Source organism: Salmo trutta, chromosome 10 (assembly GCF_901001165.1).
Source record: "Salmo trutta chromosome 10, fSalTru1.1, whole genome shotgun sequence".
In the NCBI taxonomy this organism is placed as follows: domain Eukaryota; kingdom Metazoa; phylum Chordata; class Actinopteri; order Salmoniformes; family Salmonidae; genus Salmo; species Salmo trutta.
The window spans coordinates 23,272,910-23,289,928 of record NC_042966.1 but is presented as its reverse complement, the minus strand read 5'-3'; the positions used below and the strand labels follow the sequence as shown (position 1 = coordinate 23,289,928).

The following is a 17,019-nucleotide window of genomic DNA, read 5'->3' as shown; positions in this document are numbered from 1 at the left end:
ACATTGATGAAAAATCAACAAAGGATGGCTGCAGTCAGCACCCCTGTCAAGTGAATTTCGCAGTGTATGTAGTTGTTCAGTTTGAAATTACTATGAGACAATTTATTTTGTTACATACATTAACCTTTAAGAACAAATTCGTATTTCCAATGATGGCCTAGGAACAGTGGGTTAACTGCCTTGTTCAGGGGCAGAACGACAGATTTGTACCTTGTCAGCTCAGGGATTTGATCTTACAACCTTTCGGTTGCTAGTCCAACGCTCTAACCACTAGGCTATGCCCCATCATTAAAATGGAACTGCAGCCCCATCAGGACATCCCTGATATCAGTAGTGATCTGTACAGTTTAAGTGGGAAGTTTACATACACTTAGGTTGGAGTCATTAAAACTTGTTTTTCAACCTCTCAACAAATTTCTTGTTAACAAACTATAGTTTTGGCAAGTCGGTTAGGACATCTACTTAGTGCATGACACAAGTTATTTTCCCAACAATTGTTTAGACAGATTATTTCACTTATAATTCACTGTTTCCAAACGCCTGAAGGTACCATGTTCACCCGTACAAACAATAGTACACAAGTATAAACACCATGGGACCACGCAGCCGTCATACCGCTCAGGAAGGAGATGCATTCTGTCTCCTAGAGATGAACGTGCTTTGGTGCGAAAAGTGCAAATCAATCCCAGACAATAGCAAAGGACAGTGTGAAGATGTTGGAGGAAACGGGTACAAAAGCCACTGCACCAAAACCACCATAAAAAAGCCAGACTACGGGTTGCAACTGCACATGGGGACAAAGATCGTACTTTCTGGAAAAATGTCCTCTGGTCTGATGAAACAAAAATAGAACTGTTTGTCCATAATGACCATTGTTATGTTTGGAGGAAAAAGGGGGAGGCTTACAAGCTGAAGAACACCATCCCAACCGTGAAGCACGTGGGTGGCAGCATCATGTTGTGGGGGTACTTTGCTGCAGGAGGGACTGGTGCACTTCACAAAATAGATGACATCATGAGGATATATTGAAGCAACATCTCAAGACATCAGATACGATGTTAAAGCTTGGTCGCAAATGGATCTTCCAAATGGACAATGACCCCAAGCATACTTCCAAAGTTGTGGCAAAATGGCTTAAGGACAACAAAGTCAAGGTATTGGAGTGGCCATCACAAAGCCCTGACCTCAATCCTATAGAAAATTTGTGGGCAGAACTGAAAAAGCGTGTGCGAGCAAGGAGGCCTACAAACCTGACTCAGTTACACCAGCTCTGTCAGGAGGCATGGGCCAAAATTCACCCAACTTATTGTGGGAAGCTTGTGGAAGGCCACCCGAAACGTTTGACCCAAGTTAAACAATTTAAAGGCAATGCTACCGAATACTAATTGAGTGTATGTAAACTTCTGACCCAGTGGGAATGTGATGAAAGCTGAAATAAATCATTCTCTCTACTATTATTCTGACATTTCACATTCTTAAAATAAAGTGGTGATCCTAACTGACCTAAGACAGGGAATTTTTACTAGGATTAAATGTCAGGAATTGTGAGAAACTGAGTTTAAATATATTTGGCTAAGGTGTATGTAAACTTCCCACTTCAACTGTATGTGTCCAGGGCAGAGAAAGGAGAGGTCCAAACCCTTCTGTTGCAGCACGGGACCAGAGCTGACACCTACTTGCACCGCAATTAGTCTTCATTTACACGCTTTTGATTTGGGCTTTGCTTGTCTGATTCAAGTAAAATATTGATCATTTGTTATAAATGGATAGTTCAGGATGAATAATGTAACATTGAACTATTGATTCATTCATTATAACTTGATACCGCTGCAGTTTACATTTCCTCTGTTTGTGTGCATTTTACAATTTTACTATTTGCCTTAATGATCCCAAGACCCAGCCAGAAGTCTGACCCCTAAAACAAAGTACCATCCAGGGTATTTTAGAGGATTGGATCCACCTATGATGATAGATGGGAGCTGCCAGTAACACTGTAGGGAACGGTCCTAATGGCTGTTACCTAAAGGCCCCACCAGCACAGCAGCCAGCCACCTCTCTGTCTGGGCTACAGAGCACCAGAGATTAATTCATCACTCACATGACTAATGACCTTGAGCTGAAAGACATGGACTTGATTGACATGTACCATTTTATTGCAGCAACTGAATTCGAATTTGGGGTTTGGTGTGACTCACCAACACAATAACAAATGTTTTTATGGAGCAGAACATCTAAACAAATCAATTCTTTGGTAGCAATTTAACTTGTTATATTTACATGTTTATGTTCCCCAAAATGTATGTATTTGTTAGGCAATAGACCTCTGTGGCTGTTATTTCTTTATATGTATCATGTTACTTACAATTGTACTTGCTGCTCACGACTGTACCAAAACATATGTATTTGAATTGTATCTTACAATACCATCGAGTAACTTGATTTGTACTTCAGTAATGCTACTTACCCTGACTTTGAATTCCAGACAGAAACTGGCCTTCAACTAAATAGTCTCTGGTAGAATAGAATAAAAAGTGAATGATTTTGATAAGTAATACAGGACTGCATTGCATGAACATGTGGATACAGTGAAGACTGAGTGGACACTGACCCTGTCCCACTTCTATTCACAACCATATTCCATTTATTTTGCTGAAGAGTCAGGGAGATGTTTTCACATTAGTTTGTAGGAGTCGGTAGGAGTTGGTGTGTAGGAGTGTACCCACGTGACTGTGATGTCACTGTTGACCTTTGACCTTTGTCATGTCTTAATTAAGCATTACTAATGCCACCAAGGCTTTGGTCACTTGTTGGTTAAGGCTACTGGTCTATGAAATGTAACTGCTATATAAACAGTAGACTGCTTTTCAATAGTGTTTTATTTTTTCTTAATTTTTCACATTCTTGTTCATTTTCATTGGCAAAGCAAAGGTTAGGTTTGTAAAGCACATCCGGCACAACATCCTTAAAAGAAGGCCACATGAAAAGTCAGCAGTGTAATAGATTTACACACATTACACACCCAACATTGTTTTCATGGAAAGAAACACTTGTACACATTAACGTATTGTTCATATCATACATAACAAATTGTTCTTATCTGCTTAAAAATGTACATGTACACATTTAACAGTAACAATGCTCCCATATAAATTAGTCTTTGTTTGTTCTTAAACTATGCACTGCACAGACATTGTAGACCTAAACAAACCAACGTGTCCCAAACAACAAGATGATAATTACGGAACAGTTTTGTGAGACAACAGCATTTCCTGCTGCAGGCATTGAGGTGGACTTGGGGTTTTGAAAACAGTATGGGTAATCATGGAAAATAAAACCTTATTAACATTATACTACAACAGACATGCCACAAGTACAAGAACACCAATTTCCACACATAACTATGACATGTTTACCAATACTAACTCAAAGATCATAGCTGGTCACTGATCATCTCTGCTATAGGTTGTACCATGGAAACCTGGCTTCCATGTTTGATTTGATATTTGCCTAGATCTGCTTAGGCTGTCTCCGGTCAACGTGGAGAGGCTTTAATGACCTCTATCAGGAGACCAGGAGACTTAGGCTACTGTACTGTATGTGAGTCCTGGGACGGCTAATCTGTGCCTTACACCACCCACGCCACACGCAAGCCTTAGCCAGCCTCACATGTCAAATCCAGTGTAATTAAGTCTGTGTCTGCCGGTGTGTAAGTCTGTATGTGAGTGTCAGCACGTGTGTGAGTATAACTGTCTCGGTGTAGTAGAATTATCTGGAATTAGGTCAATCAAAGCCTTTTCTTACACAAACAGCTAAACAAAACATGACAAGCATGACACGTAACATGTACAGTATGCGTCAAGATCAAGAACATGAATCTAAACAAGTCATAGACAAACTGAGACGCCCATCCTAAGACTCAGTCTCAGACAGCCGGTCCTGGCATAGCTCTAGAGACAGTTTGGCTGCTCCCCCGCCAAACACCTCCACATCACTGTCCAGCCAGGACACCACGTTCCCGGGGGTGTAGGAGGAACAGTTGGCCATGGTGAGGATGTCGGATGGCTTCAGGACATTGTCCCAGATGTTAACCTGGCTCAGCTCTCCCACAAAGGCCTGCGTGGCGTCAAAGCGCCCGCCCACTATGTCCTGTTGAGGCCATAAATGACAGGCCTCGTTAAAAACAACAACAATAAGATCATCCTCCTATTCGCTGTGTACCACCAGGCTCAACCTGTCACACTCAAGGATGCTGTACTCTCTAGACAATGTTTTGCTTTCTCAAGTCACTGATAGTTAGGATTTTATTAGCGATTGGACTATTCATATTTGGACTGCACTCTACAGCACGCTTTCCCAATAGGTACCATCCGCTCAAGGGTTGCTATTCAGCTGTGGTCACCAACCTTTTATGAGTCAAGATAACTTTCTGAGTCCAAAAGCAAGCCGATATCTACCACAGATTTATTTTAAACAGGACTTAAAAACATAAGCCTATGCAACATTAACATATTCAAAACAGTTCTGTAGCAATGAAGTTTGTGCAGTAGGCTATAGGCCCAATTATTATCACTGCATATTGGCTATGCTTGAATTGCCCTGCCAATGTTGTTCTTCTCAGACCATTTTGAAATTATATTTCAACATGTTAAGTAACACAGGTAATAGATAATTTGTTGTATTACTTGTGAGGCACAGCTGAGTGTGCATAATCATTAGCTTTTTGTATTTTATTGGACTGATGGCCTGCATCTGATGGTCAGTCTGAGGGGAGGGAGGGAGGGAGGGAGCGAGCAGCGGTGAGGCTGCCTCTCACCCGACTCACCGTCCCTCTGCTCTCCCTCCCTCAGTCTTCCAGCTGATGGCGAAACACAAGTCGCACTACATTATTTCTGCCTCATGCACCAATTCATGTTGTTACTCTTTTGACCAGAGAAAGTTAAATATTCCTCAATATTAAAAAAGACACAAACCGCTAATAATAACAACACAAGCTTATCAAAACACTTTGCTATACTCATTCATTGCTGCTGCAGTGCTAGTTGTAGATTGAGTGGAAGTAGGGAGAACACACATTTTATGGCTTATAAAAGTGTTGAAAAAGTGTTGACAGTGCTGAATAACAACTTACACAAGAACGTATAAAAACATCAGCTCTTTGCTGTATTCATTGAGTCTCTCTCTGGTCATGGTTTTAAAAGTTTGGAAATCTCACAGTATTAACATTTCTGTGCACTCTAGGTTTCTTTTTACAGCCTATGGCTCGAGGAAACTGTGCAGAAACGTTGGTCTGAGCAATCTTATTGGCCAGCGGTAGACCTATAGGTGCACTTGTTTTGCTCTCTGAGCCTGCTGGGTATGCGGCGTTCTCAAATCAAATCAAATTGTATTTATCGCATGCGCCAAATACAACAGGTGTAGTAGACCTTATCGTGAAATGCTTACTTACACACAATGCATTTCATGAAATAGAGTTAAAGTATTTACTAAATAAACTGAAGTAAAAAAAATCAAATCAAAAAGTAACAAGAAAATGACATAACAATAATGAGGCTATATACAGGGGTTTCCGGTACCGAGTCAATGTGTGGGGATACAGGTTAGTTGAGGTGGGGGGGTCAATGTAAATAGTCCGGGTGGCCATTTGATTAATTGTTCAGCAGTCTTATGGCTTGGGGGTAGAAGGTGTTAAGGAGCCTTTTGGTCCTAGACTTGGCGCTCTGGTACCGCTTGCCGTGCGATATCAGAGAGAACAGTCTATGACTTGGGTGACTGGAGTCTTCTACCTTCAGACTAATGAAATGGTTCAAATTGGGAACACTGACTTCCCAGCGATAGGGCTGCTGAATCAAGTGCACCTACCACCAACAGCTCAACATTAAAAAATAAAAAAGGAACAAAAGGCTTAATCATTGTCTTTTACAGAAATGTTTGGTGATCGACTACGAATGCCTTGGAGATCGACCGGTTGATACCCACTGCACTAGAACCTATAGCACAGGACTCATGGTCATGCTAAGCTACTGTATAATTAAAATCTGTGAAAACCCGATGATGCAGTTTAGTAAACCAAGAGTAAAATAGGTTAAAATATTTCACATACAAATAATATATGCAATTGTGTATACTACAGATAGGAGGCACTAGCCAGCAGATTCACCTGTTCCTGCCCCAGTATGATGGCTCCTCCAGGCTTGATGGGGTGCCAGGGGGCCAGGTTGTCCCCTGCCCCCAGCCTCTGACCATCCTGGTAGGCTTCCCACAGACCATCCCTGGTGGTCCAGGTGATACAGATGTGGTGCCACCTACCGTCACGCACCGACAGAGGCAGCTGAGCCACCTGGACAGGTAACAACATAGCAGAGGAGTGTAAGGAAGGTAACGATGCTTACAAACAGAAAGAAGAAGTGCATATTAGAGGGAGGAAGGTTAGGGTTTGGTAAAGTTGGTATAAAACACCAGACACTGTTTTAGACCGTGCATGCAAAAACAAAAAATCTGCAACCTCATTAAAGCCAGATCTAATTTAAAAGTAAGAACTAAGACTCCTGTCAAGCAAGGTAAGCTCCCCCTCAAATATCAGCACTACTGAGAAACACAGAGTTATTGAGTCATTTAGAGTGCCCTTACCTTGTCATTGATGAGCAGTTCTATGGGGTTGTTGCCCCACTCGATGAGCACAATCTCATTGGCCTGTCCTGGCACCCCATAGGAGAAGGGGGTGCCTATGCCAGGGCCGGCGCTGGACCGGAGCCACATGCAGAGCGTGAAGGCGTACATCTCAGGAAGGCTCTTGGTCATGCGGCCGTACAAGTAGTTAGTACGCAGGGGGAGGACCAACTTAAACTGCTCAGGGGACTTGAAACCACCGCCACCTACAGAGAAAGCAATGGGAGAGCTGTCTATGAAGTCGACACTATACTGTATACGCAGTATGCATATAGTAAGACAGTATAAGACAGGGTTTCCCAAACTCGGTCCTCGGGACCCCAAGGGCTGTACGTTTAGTTTTTTGCCCTAGCACTACAGCTGATTCAAACAATCAACTGGTCATCAAGCTTTGATCATTTAATTCAGCTGTGTAGTTAAAACCAAAACTTGCACTCCTTGGGGTCCCGAAGACTAAGTATGGGAAATGCTGGTATAAGAGAACAAAATGATAAGCCAATGTTTGTCAGATTTTATCTAAAGCCTCAGTCTTCTACTACTATGTAGTGTAGTAAGTGAGTGACAGTTAGTAAGCAGGTAAATTGATAGTAGATTGAATGACTCATTGTGCTTACAATATGTGAGTCTTCCTGTTTCTGCTGCATGTGTGTGTACTCCTGTCATCTGATTGTGTACACAGACGTTTGTGCGTTTTAGTTTTACCCGGTAAGTTGACTGAAAACACATTCTCTTTTACAGCAACAACCTGGGGAATAGTTACATGGGAGAGGAGGGATGAATGAGCCAATTGGAACATAGGGGATGATTCAGTGCCCATGAAGGTCAGATTGGGAATTTAGCCAGGACACCGGGGTTAAGACCCCTACTCTTACAAAAAGTGCCATGTATTATTAATGTATTAATGTATTATTCCAGCTCAGGTGCAATTTATATTTTGGCCACTAGATGGCAGCAGTGTATGTAATACGTTTTAGACTGATCCAATGAACCATTGCATTATGTTCACATTTTTGTATCAAGACTGCCCAAATGTGCCTAATTTGTTTATTAATAACTTTTCATGTTCAAAATGGTGCTCTCTCCTCAAACAATACCATGGTATTCTTTCACTGTAATAGCTACTGTAAATTGGATAATGCAGTTATATTAACAAGAATTTAAGCTTTCTGCCAATATCAGATGTCTATATCCTGGGAACTTTTCTTGTTACTTACAACCTCATGCTAATCACATTAGCTCAACTGTCCCGTGGAAGGGACACTGATCCCAAAGAAGTTTAATGACCAAAGAGAGTCTGGATACCCATTTAACATCCCATCCGAAAGATGGCACCCTACTCAGGGCATTGTCCCCTACTTGCCATCCAATACCATTTCCATCAGGATCTGGTCTCCCATCCAGGGACCAACCAGGACCAACCCTGCTTAGCTTCAGAGGCAAGCCACCAGTGGGATGCAGGGTGGTATGCTGCCAGGCATGTGTGAGTGGGTATGCACGTCTGTGTGTGCCCTTTTGTGTCTCTGTCATATCTTTCTTTTTCCAGTTATTTACCTTTCTCCAGCTCGTTAATCCTGGTCAGCAGGGAGTTGAGGGTGCTCTCTGTCTTCTGCCTGTGGGCTGCGGTCTCGTTGTAGAGCAGAGACTTCTCTTCCTCCAGGTTGTTGACCTTACTGAGCAGCTGTTTCTCCAGATCTCCCAGCCTGCTCTGCAGCAGGTCTCTCAGCTCGCTAGGGAATGACGTTCCCGACGTGTTGGCTCTCTGCTGCTGTTGCTGTGGGGGGAGATGAAGATGTCACAAAACAATTAAATAAGTAGAGGCAACGCGGGATGGTCAAAGACAATCAGTAGAGGTTTACGCAAAGAGTGTAATTTTGAAAGATCATTGGCTGAGTGGAAATCGGGTGCACTGTGTGTAGACCAGTATGTCTTCAGAAGGGCCACATGACCTGACAAGGGAAAACTCTGGGCCCTTGTTGTAACTAATGGAGAACATTGGATCTCTCCAATTGTCTCACACCAGTTTCCTAAGTCTGTTAATGCAGAATGAGCTTAAACATCGTTATATGTGAAATGAAACATAGCTCTCTAAGAGAGCTAAATATCCCAAGAAACACATTGCATTCTTGGTCATTTGACAAAATATAAACGTAATACATAACAATTTCAAAGATTTTATGAGTTAAGTTCATATAAGGAAATCAGTCAATTGAAATAAATAAATTAGGCCCTGATCTATGGATTTCACATGAATGGGAATACATATATGCATCTGTTGGTCACAGATTCCTTAAAAACGTATTCGGGATTGGTGGTTCCCCTGCGGGACGGTTGAGCTAACGTAGGCTAATGCGATTAGCATGAGGTTGTAAGTAACATGAATATTTCCCAGGATATAGACAAATCTGATATTGGCTGAAAGCTTACATTCTTGTTAATCTAACTGCACTGTCCAATGTACAGTAGCTATTACAGTGACAAAATACCACGCTTTGAGGAGAGTGCACAGTTTTGAACATGAAAAGTTATTAATAAACAAATTAGGCACATTTGGGCAGTCTTGATACAAGATTTTGAACAGAAATACAATGATTCATTAGATCAGTCTAAAACTTTGCACATACACTGCTGCCATCTAGTGGCCAAAATAAAAAAATGCACCTGGGCTGGAATAATACATTATGGCCTTTCTCTTGCATTTCAAGCATGATGGTACAAAGAATATTTATAAAACGGTTGTTTTTTTCTTTCTATTATCTTTACCAGATCTAATGTGTTATATTCTCCTACATTCCTTTCACATTTCCACAAACTTCAAAGTGTTTCCTTTCAAATGGTACCAAGAATATGCATATCCTTGCTTCAGGGCCTGAGCTACAGGCAGTTAGATTTGGGTATGTCATTTTAGGTGAAAATTTAAAAAAAGGGGTCAATCCGTAAGAGGATCCTTAAGAGGATTATCCTTAAAGAAAAAGGTAGGGACGTGGATCAGAAAACCAGTCAGTGTCTGGTGTGACCATAATTTGCTTCATGCAGCGCAACACATCTACTTCACTTAGAGTTGATCAGGCTGTTGATTGTGGCCTGTGGAATGTTGTCCCACTCGTTTTCAATGGCTGTGCGAAGTTGCTTGATATTGGCAGGAACTGGAACACGCTGTCACACACATCTATCCAGAGCATCCCAAACCTGCTCAATGGGTGACATGTTTGGTGAGTATGCAGGCCATGGAAGAACTGGGACATTTTCAGCTTCCTGGAATTGTGTACAGATCCTTGCAACATGGGGCTGTGCATTATTATGCTGAAACATGAGGTGATGGCAGCGGATGCATGGCATGACAATGGGCCTCAGGATCTCGTCAGGGTGTTTCTGTGCATTCAAACTGCCATCGATAAAATGCAATTGTGTTCACTGTCCATAGCTTATGCCTGTCCCTACCATAACCCCACCGCCACCATGGGGCACTCTTTTCACAACGTTGACATCAGGAAACCGTTCACTCACACAACACTGTCTGCCATCTTCCCGGTACAGTTGAAACCGGGATTCATCCGTGAAGAGCACACTTCTCCAGTGTGCCAGTGGCCATTGAAGGTGACCATTTGCCCACTGAAGTCAGTTACGATGCCGAACAGCCTGCAGGTCAAGACCCTGGTGAGGACGACGAGCACGCAGATGAGCTTCCTGTGACAGTTTCTGACAGTTTGTGCAGAAATTCTTCAGTTGTTCAAACCCAAAGTTTAATCAGCTGCCTGGGTAGCTGGTCTCAGACGATCCCTCAGGTGAAAAAGCTGAATGTGAAAGTCCTGGGCTGGCATGGTTACACGTGGTCTGCGGTTGCGAGGCCGGTTGGACGTACTAACAAATTCTCTGAAACAACGTTGGAGTCGGCTTATGGTAGAGAAATTAACATTAAACTCTCTGGCAACATCTTTGGTGGACATTCCTGCATTCAGCATGCCAATTACACGCTCCCTCAAAACTTGAGACATTTAAACACTTTTCAATTTAGAGTGGCCTTTTATTGTCCCCAGCACAATGTGCACCTGTGTAATGATCATGCTGTTTATTCAGCTTCTTGACATGCCACACCTGTCAGGTGGATGGATTTTCATGGCAAAGGATAAATGCTCACTAACCAGGATGTAAACAAATTTGTGCAAATAAAATTGAGAGAAATAAGCTTTTTGTATGTATGGAAAATTTCGGGGACCTTTTTTTCAGTTACAAAAGCTGAAGAACATACACACATCCCGGTACTTCCTCAGGTGCTGGAGTTGTAGGCAAACTCATGGAAAATAGGAAGGAAAACTCCACACACTGCTGCTCATGCTCCCTGGTGATATTTATTTATAACAATGTTTTGACCCTTAGGTCTTCATCAGACATCCATATCCCAGGTGGGGTTGGAAGGTCCTATATATATGGGTAGTACTCAGTGACATCACTTCCTGAAAGATGAGGTAAAAAATATATAACATAGGTTCACAGTATTAACATACAATGTATTAAAATATATGATCATACACAAGGAATGTGATACATTTTTACAGTATTACTGTAAATATTGATATATATATATATATATATATATATATATTACTGTAAATATTGATCACATTCTGTCACAACTTCCGCCGAAGTCGGCTCCTCTCCTTATTCGGGCGGCGTTCGGCGGTCACGTCCTGACCATAGTAAGTTGTTAGTTTCTATGGAAGAGTTGTCAGGGCGTGACAGACGTCACCGGCTTTCTAGCCATCGCCGCTCCATTTTTCATTTATCCATTTGTTTTGTCTTATTCCCTGCACACCTGCTTTTCATTCCCCAATCACACTACATGTATTTATTCCTCTGTTCCCCCTCATGTCTTTGTGTGAAATTGTTTTATGTTACGTGTCAATTTTGACGCGCTAGACTGGTGTTCTTTTGTTCCGTGTTTTATCACAAAGTATGTTTATTTGTTTGAACATAATTATTGTGATTGTTTGCACGTTTTGCACTTTTGCCAATTGGCTGGAGGTTTCGACGCAGTGGCGTCCGTCTGTTGGTTTCTCCTGTCTCAATAAAGTGTGTGCCTGTTCACAACTCTCTGCTCTCCTGCACCTGACTCCGCTCCCAGTACGCACACCATTGACAGAATTTCACACCTACCATGGAGTCAGCAGGAGCAGGTACACCGGTCAGAAGAGTCAAGGAACGCGTCCAGGAACAATCGGCAATGCTGCATCATCTCGGTGCCATGATGGATCGCATTGTCCAGACGATGGACTGCTGGAAGAGAAGTCTCTCCAGCGCCTCGACCAGCGCAACCGGGGTTACCTCTACCCGTCCCATCCGGATCCAGTTCCAGTGGGATGCGTCTCTCCCTTCCCAGGGAGTATGATGGGACGGCAGCACAGTGCCAGGGGTTCCTCTTACAACTGGACCTATACCTGGCCACCGTTCACCCAGCTCCCTCGGGAAGCACCCGCAGACGTCCAGAGGGGGCTCTGTTGGTTCCATCTTCCAGCACCCCCGCTCCGGTGCCCATGGAGGGGAGGGGCCTTCATGTGCACCATCTGTGGCCGCAGAGGGCACACTGCCGGTCGATGCCAGGATGGTCCCTCTGGGAGTCGAGGCAGCAGGCAGGGCACTCTGGCGTCACCCCAGGTGAGTATGCACCACTCTCATCCAGAGTCCTCTGTTGTCCACCTATTTGTACCTGTTTGTTTTCCTGAGTTTTCCTCGCATTCCCAGCATAAGGCGCTCGTCGATTCAGGCACAGCTGGGAATTTTATCGACAGAGCGTTCGCCCTTAGTTTAGGGATCCCCATTATTCCTGTGGTTAGACCTTTCCCGGTACATGCTCTGGATAGTCGACCATTAGGGTCCGGGCTAATCAGGGAAGCCACCATCTCCCTGGCCATGGAGACGCAGGGGGGTCATGAGGAGAGAATCAGTCTCTTCCTCATTGACTCTCCTGCGTTTCCCGTGGTACTAGGCATTCCCTGGTTGGCCCATCATAACCCCACCATTTCCTGGCAACAGAGGGCTCTCACGGGGTGGTCGCAAGAGTGCTCGGGGAGGTGTGTAGGGGTTTCCGTTGGTGCTACCATGGTGGAAAGTCCAGACCAGGTCTCCACCGTGTGCATCCCCCCAGAATATGCCGATTTGGCTCTCGCCTTCTTTAAAAAGACGGCGACTCAATTACCACCCCATCGATGGAGGGATTGTGCGATAAATGTCATGGTAGACACTGCACTTCCCAGGAGTCACATGTATCCCCTGTCGCAAGCGGAGACGAAGGCTATGGAGACATATGTCTCCGAATCGCTGCGTCAGGGGTACATTCGGTCCTCCACTTCACCCGCCTCCTCGAGTTTCTTTCTTGTGAAGAAGGATGGAGGTCTGCACCCGTGCATTGACTATCGAGGTCTCAATCAAATCACGGTGAGGTACAGTTACCCGCTACCTCTGATCGCCACGGCGATTGAGTCAATGCACGGTGCGCGCTTCTTCACTAAACTGGATCTCAGGAGTGAGTACAACCTGGTGCGTATCCGGGAGGGAGGCGAGTGGAAAACGGCGTTTAGCACCACCTCAGGGCATTATGAGTACCTTGTCATGCCATACAGGTTGATGAATGCTCCATCAGTCTTCCAATCCTTTGTAGACAAGATTTTCAGGGACCTGCACGGGCAGGGTGTAGTGGTGTATATCGATGATATTCTGATATACTCCGCTACACGCGCCGAGCATGTGTCCTTGGTGCACAGGGTACTTGGACGACTGTTGGAGCATGACCTGTATGTCAAGGCTGAGAAATGCCTGTTCTTTCAGCAGGCCGTCTCCTTCCTAGGGTATTGCATTTCCACATCAGGGGTGGAGATGGAGAGTGACCGCATTGCAGCCGTGTGTAATTGGCCGACTCCACCACGGTAAAGGAGGTGCAGCAATTTTTAGGGTTTGCCAATTACTACCGGAGATTTATCCGGGGTTTTGGCCAGGTGGCTGCTACCATTACCTCACTGCTGAAGGGGGGTCCTGTACGTCTGCAGTGGTCGGTTGAGGCGGACATGGCTTTTGGGCACCTAAGAGCTCTGTTTACCTCGGCTCCCATGCTGGTCCATCCGGATCCCTCTTTGGCGCTCATAGTAGAGGTGGACGCATCCGAGGCTGGGATAGGAGCTGTGCTCTCGCAGCAGTCGGGCACGCCACCGAAGCTCCGCCCCTGTGCTTTCGTCTCAAAGAAGCTCAGCCCGGCAGAGCGGAACTATGATGTGGGGGACCGGGAGCTGTTGGCTGTGGTTAAGGCTTTGAAGGCGTGGAGACATTGGCTTGAGGGGGCTAAACACCCTTTCCTCATCTGGACTGACTACCGCAACCTGGAGTACATCCGGGCAGCGAGGAGACTGAATCCTCGTCAGGCAAGGTGGGCCATGTTCTTTACCGTTTTGTGTTTACCCTGTCCTACAGACCAGGTTCCCAGAATATGAAGGCAGACGCACTGTCCCAGCTGTATGACACAGAGGAGCTGCCCATGGATCAGACTCCCATTCTCCCGGCCTCCTGCCTGGTAGCGCCGGTTGTGTGGGAGCTGGACGCGGACATTGAGCAGGTGTTGCGTACAGAGCCCGCTCCACCCCAGTGTCCCGTCGGGCATCAGTACGTTCTGTCTGCTGTTCGTGACCAGTTGATCTATTGGGCCCACACATCACCCTCCTCTGGTCATCCGGGGATCGGTCAGACGGTGCGCTGTCTGACTGGGAAGTACTGGTGGCCCACCTTGGCTAAGGATGTGAGGGTTTATGTTTCCTCCTGCTCGGTGTGCGCCCAGTGTAAGGCTCCTAGACACCTGCCCAGAGATAAGCTACATCCCTTACCTGTTCCACGACGGCCTTGGTCACACCTGTCGGATCGCCCTGCACCTCGCCCTCTGGGTCGTCCCCGAGGCTGGTGTCGGCGCGCCACTGGAGCTGCGCGTCAAGGGGGGGGGGTACTGTCACGATTTCCGCCGAAGTCGGCTCCTCTCCTTGTTCGGGCCATTTCTAGCCATTTATCCATTTGTTTTGTCTTATTCCCTTCACACCTGCTTTTCATTCCCCAATCACACTACATGTATTTATTCCTCTGTTCCCCCTCATGTCTTTGTGTGAAATTGTTTTATGTTATGTGTCAATTTTGACGCGCTAGACTGGTGTTCTTTTGTTCCGTGTTTTATCACAAAGTATGTTTATTTGTTTGAACATAATTATTGTGACCGTTTGCGCGTTTTGCACTTTTGCCAATTGGGCGGAGGTTTCGATGCAGTGGCGTCCTTCTGTTGGTTTCTCCTGCCTCAATAAAGTGTGTGCCTGTTCACAACTCTCTGCTCTCCTGCACCTGACTCCGCTACCAGAACGCACACCATTGACACATTCCTTGTGTATGATCATATATTTTGATACATTGAATGTTATTATTGTGAACCTATGTTATATATTTTTTACCTCCTGTTTCAGGAAGTGATGTCACTGAGTACTGCCCCTATATATATAGGACCTTCCAACCCCACCTGGGATATGGATGCCTGATGAAGACGTAATGGTCAAAACATTGTTATAAATAAATATCACCAGGGAGCATGAGCAGCAGTGTGTGGCGTTTTCCTTTCTGTTTTTCATCATTTATGTTAGCTCATCAAACATGGGACCAACACTTTATATGTTGCGTTTACATATTTTGTTCACTGTAGTTGTTACTGTGCCATTAAGAGGAAATACAACGTTTGTTGATTAAGGTGACATAAGGGAACTTAATCACTGGAAGGTAAATGAGATAGAAGGCTAATCCATTTAGGGCACGCCTCCGGATGGTGGCAAAAATAGATGGATATAGGCTACAGGTCAAAATAGGAGCAAAGTTAATGGCTACTCAACGTTGACCACAGGAACCGGTGTTCACTTTAGATTCAATGACTTAATAAGCAGACAATCAAGCAAGGGCCAAGAATGTAAAACAAAAATTAGGTATATTTCAGATGTATTTAATTCACACTGACAACGATCATTTTCAGCACTCCCTTTCCATTATTTAGGAACCAGAGTCATGTGGTTACTATCCACTCCTGCGCCTTACCTCTAGGTTCTCTAGTCGGTCCTTCAAACTCTGCATGGTCTTCCCGAGGTTGTCGATTGTATCATTGGGATCTCTGGGTAAATCTCCCATTGTATTCTGATTATCTTTGCTTTTACTCCAAGATCCAGCACTATCATACTTCCCTCCATCGGAGGCTGACTCACATAGGGAGAGCTTTGCAGTCAGCTCGTTTATGGTCCCAAGTTGGTTGACTATAGTCTCTTTCTGTTGGAGAATCGTTTCCCGGAGCTGCATGACTGTGTTCCTCAACTCTTCCTCCTGTGTCGCTGCGTTAGTTTCGGGACCTACGGGGACCAAACATGTGTCGGCGCCGACGGGGATGACTCGGCATAGGAGCCGGGTTCCCGTGCCCGGGGTGTCATCCTGTCCGCGTACAAGCTTCCCATAGCCCAGTCCCAGTGCGTAAAAACACAACAATCTCAAAAGAAAGAACATACCTGCGGCAGTATGTTGGTCGTTAAGCTTTAGTGAAATCAGGGGTGGTCCCTAACCGATGATTAAGCGTTTCAAATCCGGTGCGTAATGCACACCGAGAAAGCGGTAATCTACTCGGAATACCATAGTCAATCTCGGATTACACGATATATTTTGTTTCAAAACTTTATCATTCCATAGGAAAGAACATTTTGAAAAATAAATTCTTAGGAAATGATAAAACCACCTGAAGAGTCTGGGTTTACACTAAGTATCCCTGGCTTTACGCACGTTAGTGCTGAAAGGACAGCGACCGTGAGTTAAGAAGAATACCGTCAGACGTATGGCGCGATTGGATTGGTTGTAGCATGTTGACGTAACTACAGTCCATAAAGGTAGGGTCTGTATGATGGACGGGTCATTTTTGAGTTGTGTGTTTACCTGGTACTAGATTATCATTGACCAATCAATTGAAATAGATGAGCTTAAACAATGTCCACTAGTCCAAAATGCTATATCCTTAGATAAACAATAGTATTAAATAAATTAGGAAAAGGCTTCACAGATATGGTTCAGTTCCATCAAACCTGTACTGGCAGGCTCTTTATCCAACAGCATAATAACCCTGCGCTTAGACGGTTACTTCCTCTAGTTCCTGATTGGAGGAAAGTTTTTGACTTACATGCTGCTGGGGCCACGGGTGAAAGGATAGGTAGTTTGTTATACAGACAGGCACAGTGAGAGGGTTATGAATAATCTTGATACCACCCATGTACAAATCGAGAACCGCCTGGTGTGATAAAACTAGACACTGCTGGAAAG

At 44.6% G+C, this 17,019-nt stretch overlaps 1 protein-coding gene across 1 annotated transcript; it reads right to left on the bottom strand.

Moving 5' to 3' along the window:
- Positions 1 to 2,905: 2,905 nt before the first annotated feature.
- Positions 2,906 to 16,473, bottom strand: LOC115201409 (neuronal pentraxin-2-like). Its single transcript, XM_029765012.1, has 5 exons — positions 15,763 to 16,473; positions 8,218 to 8,437; positions 6,628 to 6,872; positions 6,158 to 6,337; positions 2,906 to 4,146 (listed from the first exon to the last, which is right to left on the bottom strand). The coding sequence occupies exons 1-5, from the start codon at positions 16,216 to 16,218 to the stop codon at positions 3,910 to 3,912; spliced, it is 1,338 nt and encodes a 445-aa protein (XP_029620872.1). The 5' UTR covers positions 16,219 to 16,473; the 3' UTR covers positions 2,906 to 3,909.
- Between the last annotated feature and the right edge of the window lie 546 nt (positions 16,474 to 17,019).

What these genes read in the sequence shown, in the direction of transcription:
- LOC115201409 (XM_029765012.1), bottom strand. Translation starts at nt 16,218, where the DNA reads ATGTTCTTTCTTTTGAGATTGTTGTGTTTTTACGCACTGGGACTGGGC. An exon ending in GATTAACGAGCTGGAGAAAG is followed by an intron (nt 6,873 to 8,217) that starts GTAAATAACTGG and finishes CTTTCTCTGTAG; the next exon opens with GTGGCGGTGGTTTCAAGTCC. An exon ending in TCATACTGGGGCAGGAACAG is followed by an intron (nt 4,147 to 6,157) that starts GTGAATCTGCTG and finishes TGGCCTCAACAG; the next exon opens with GACATAGTGGGCGGGCGCTT.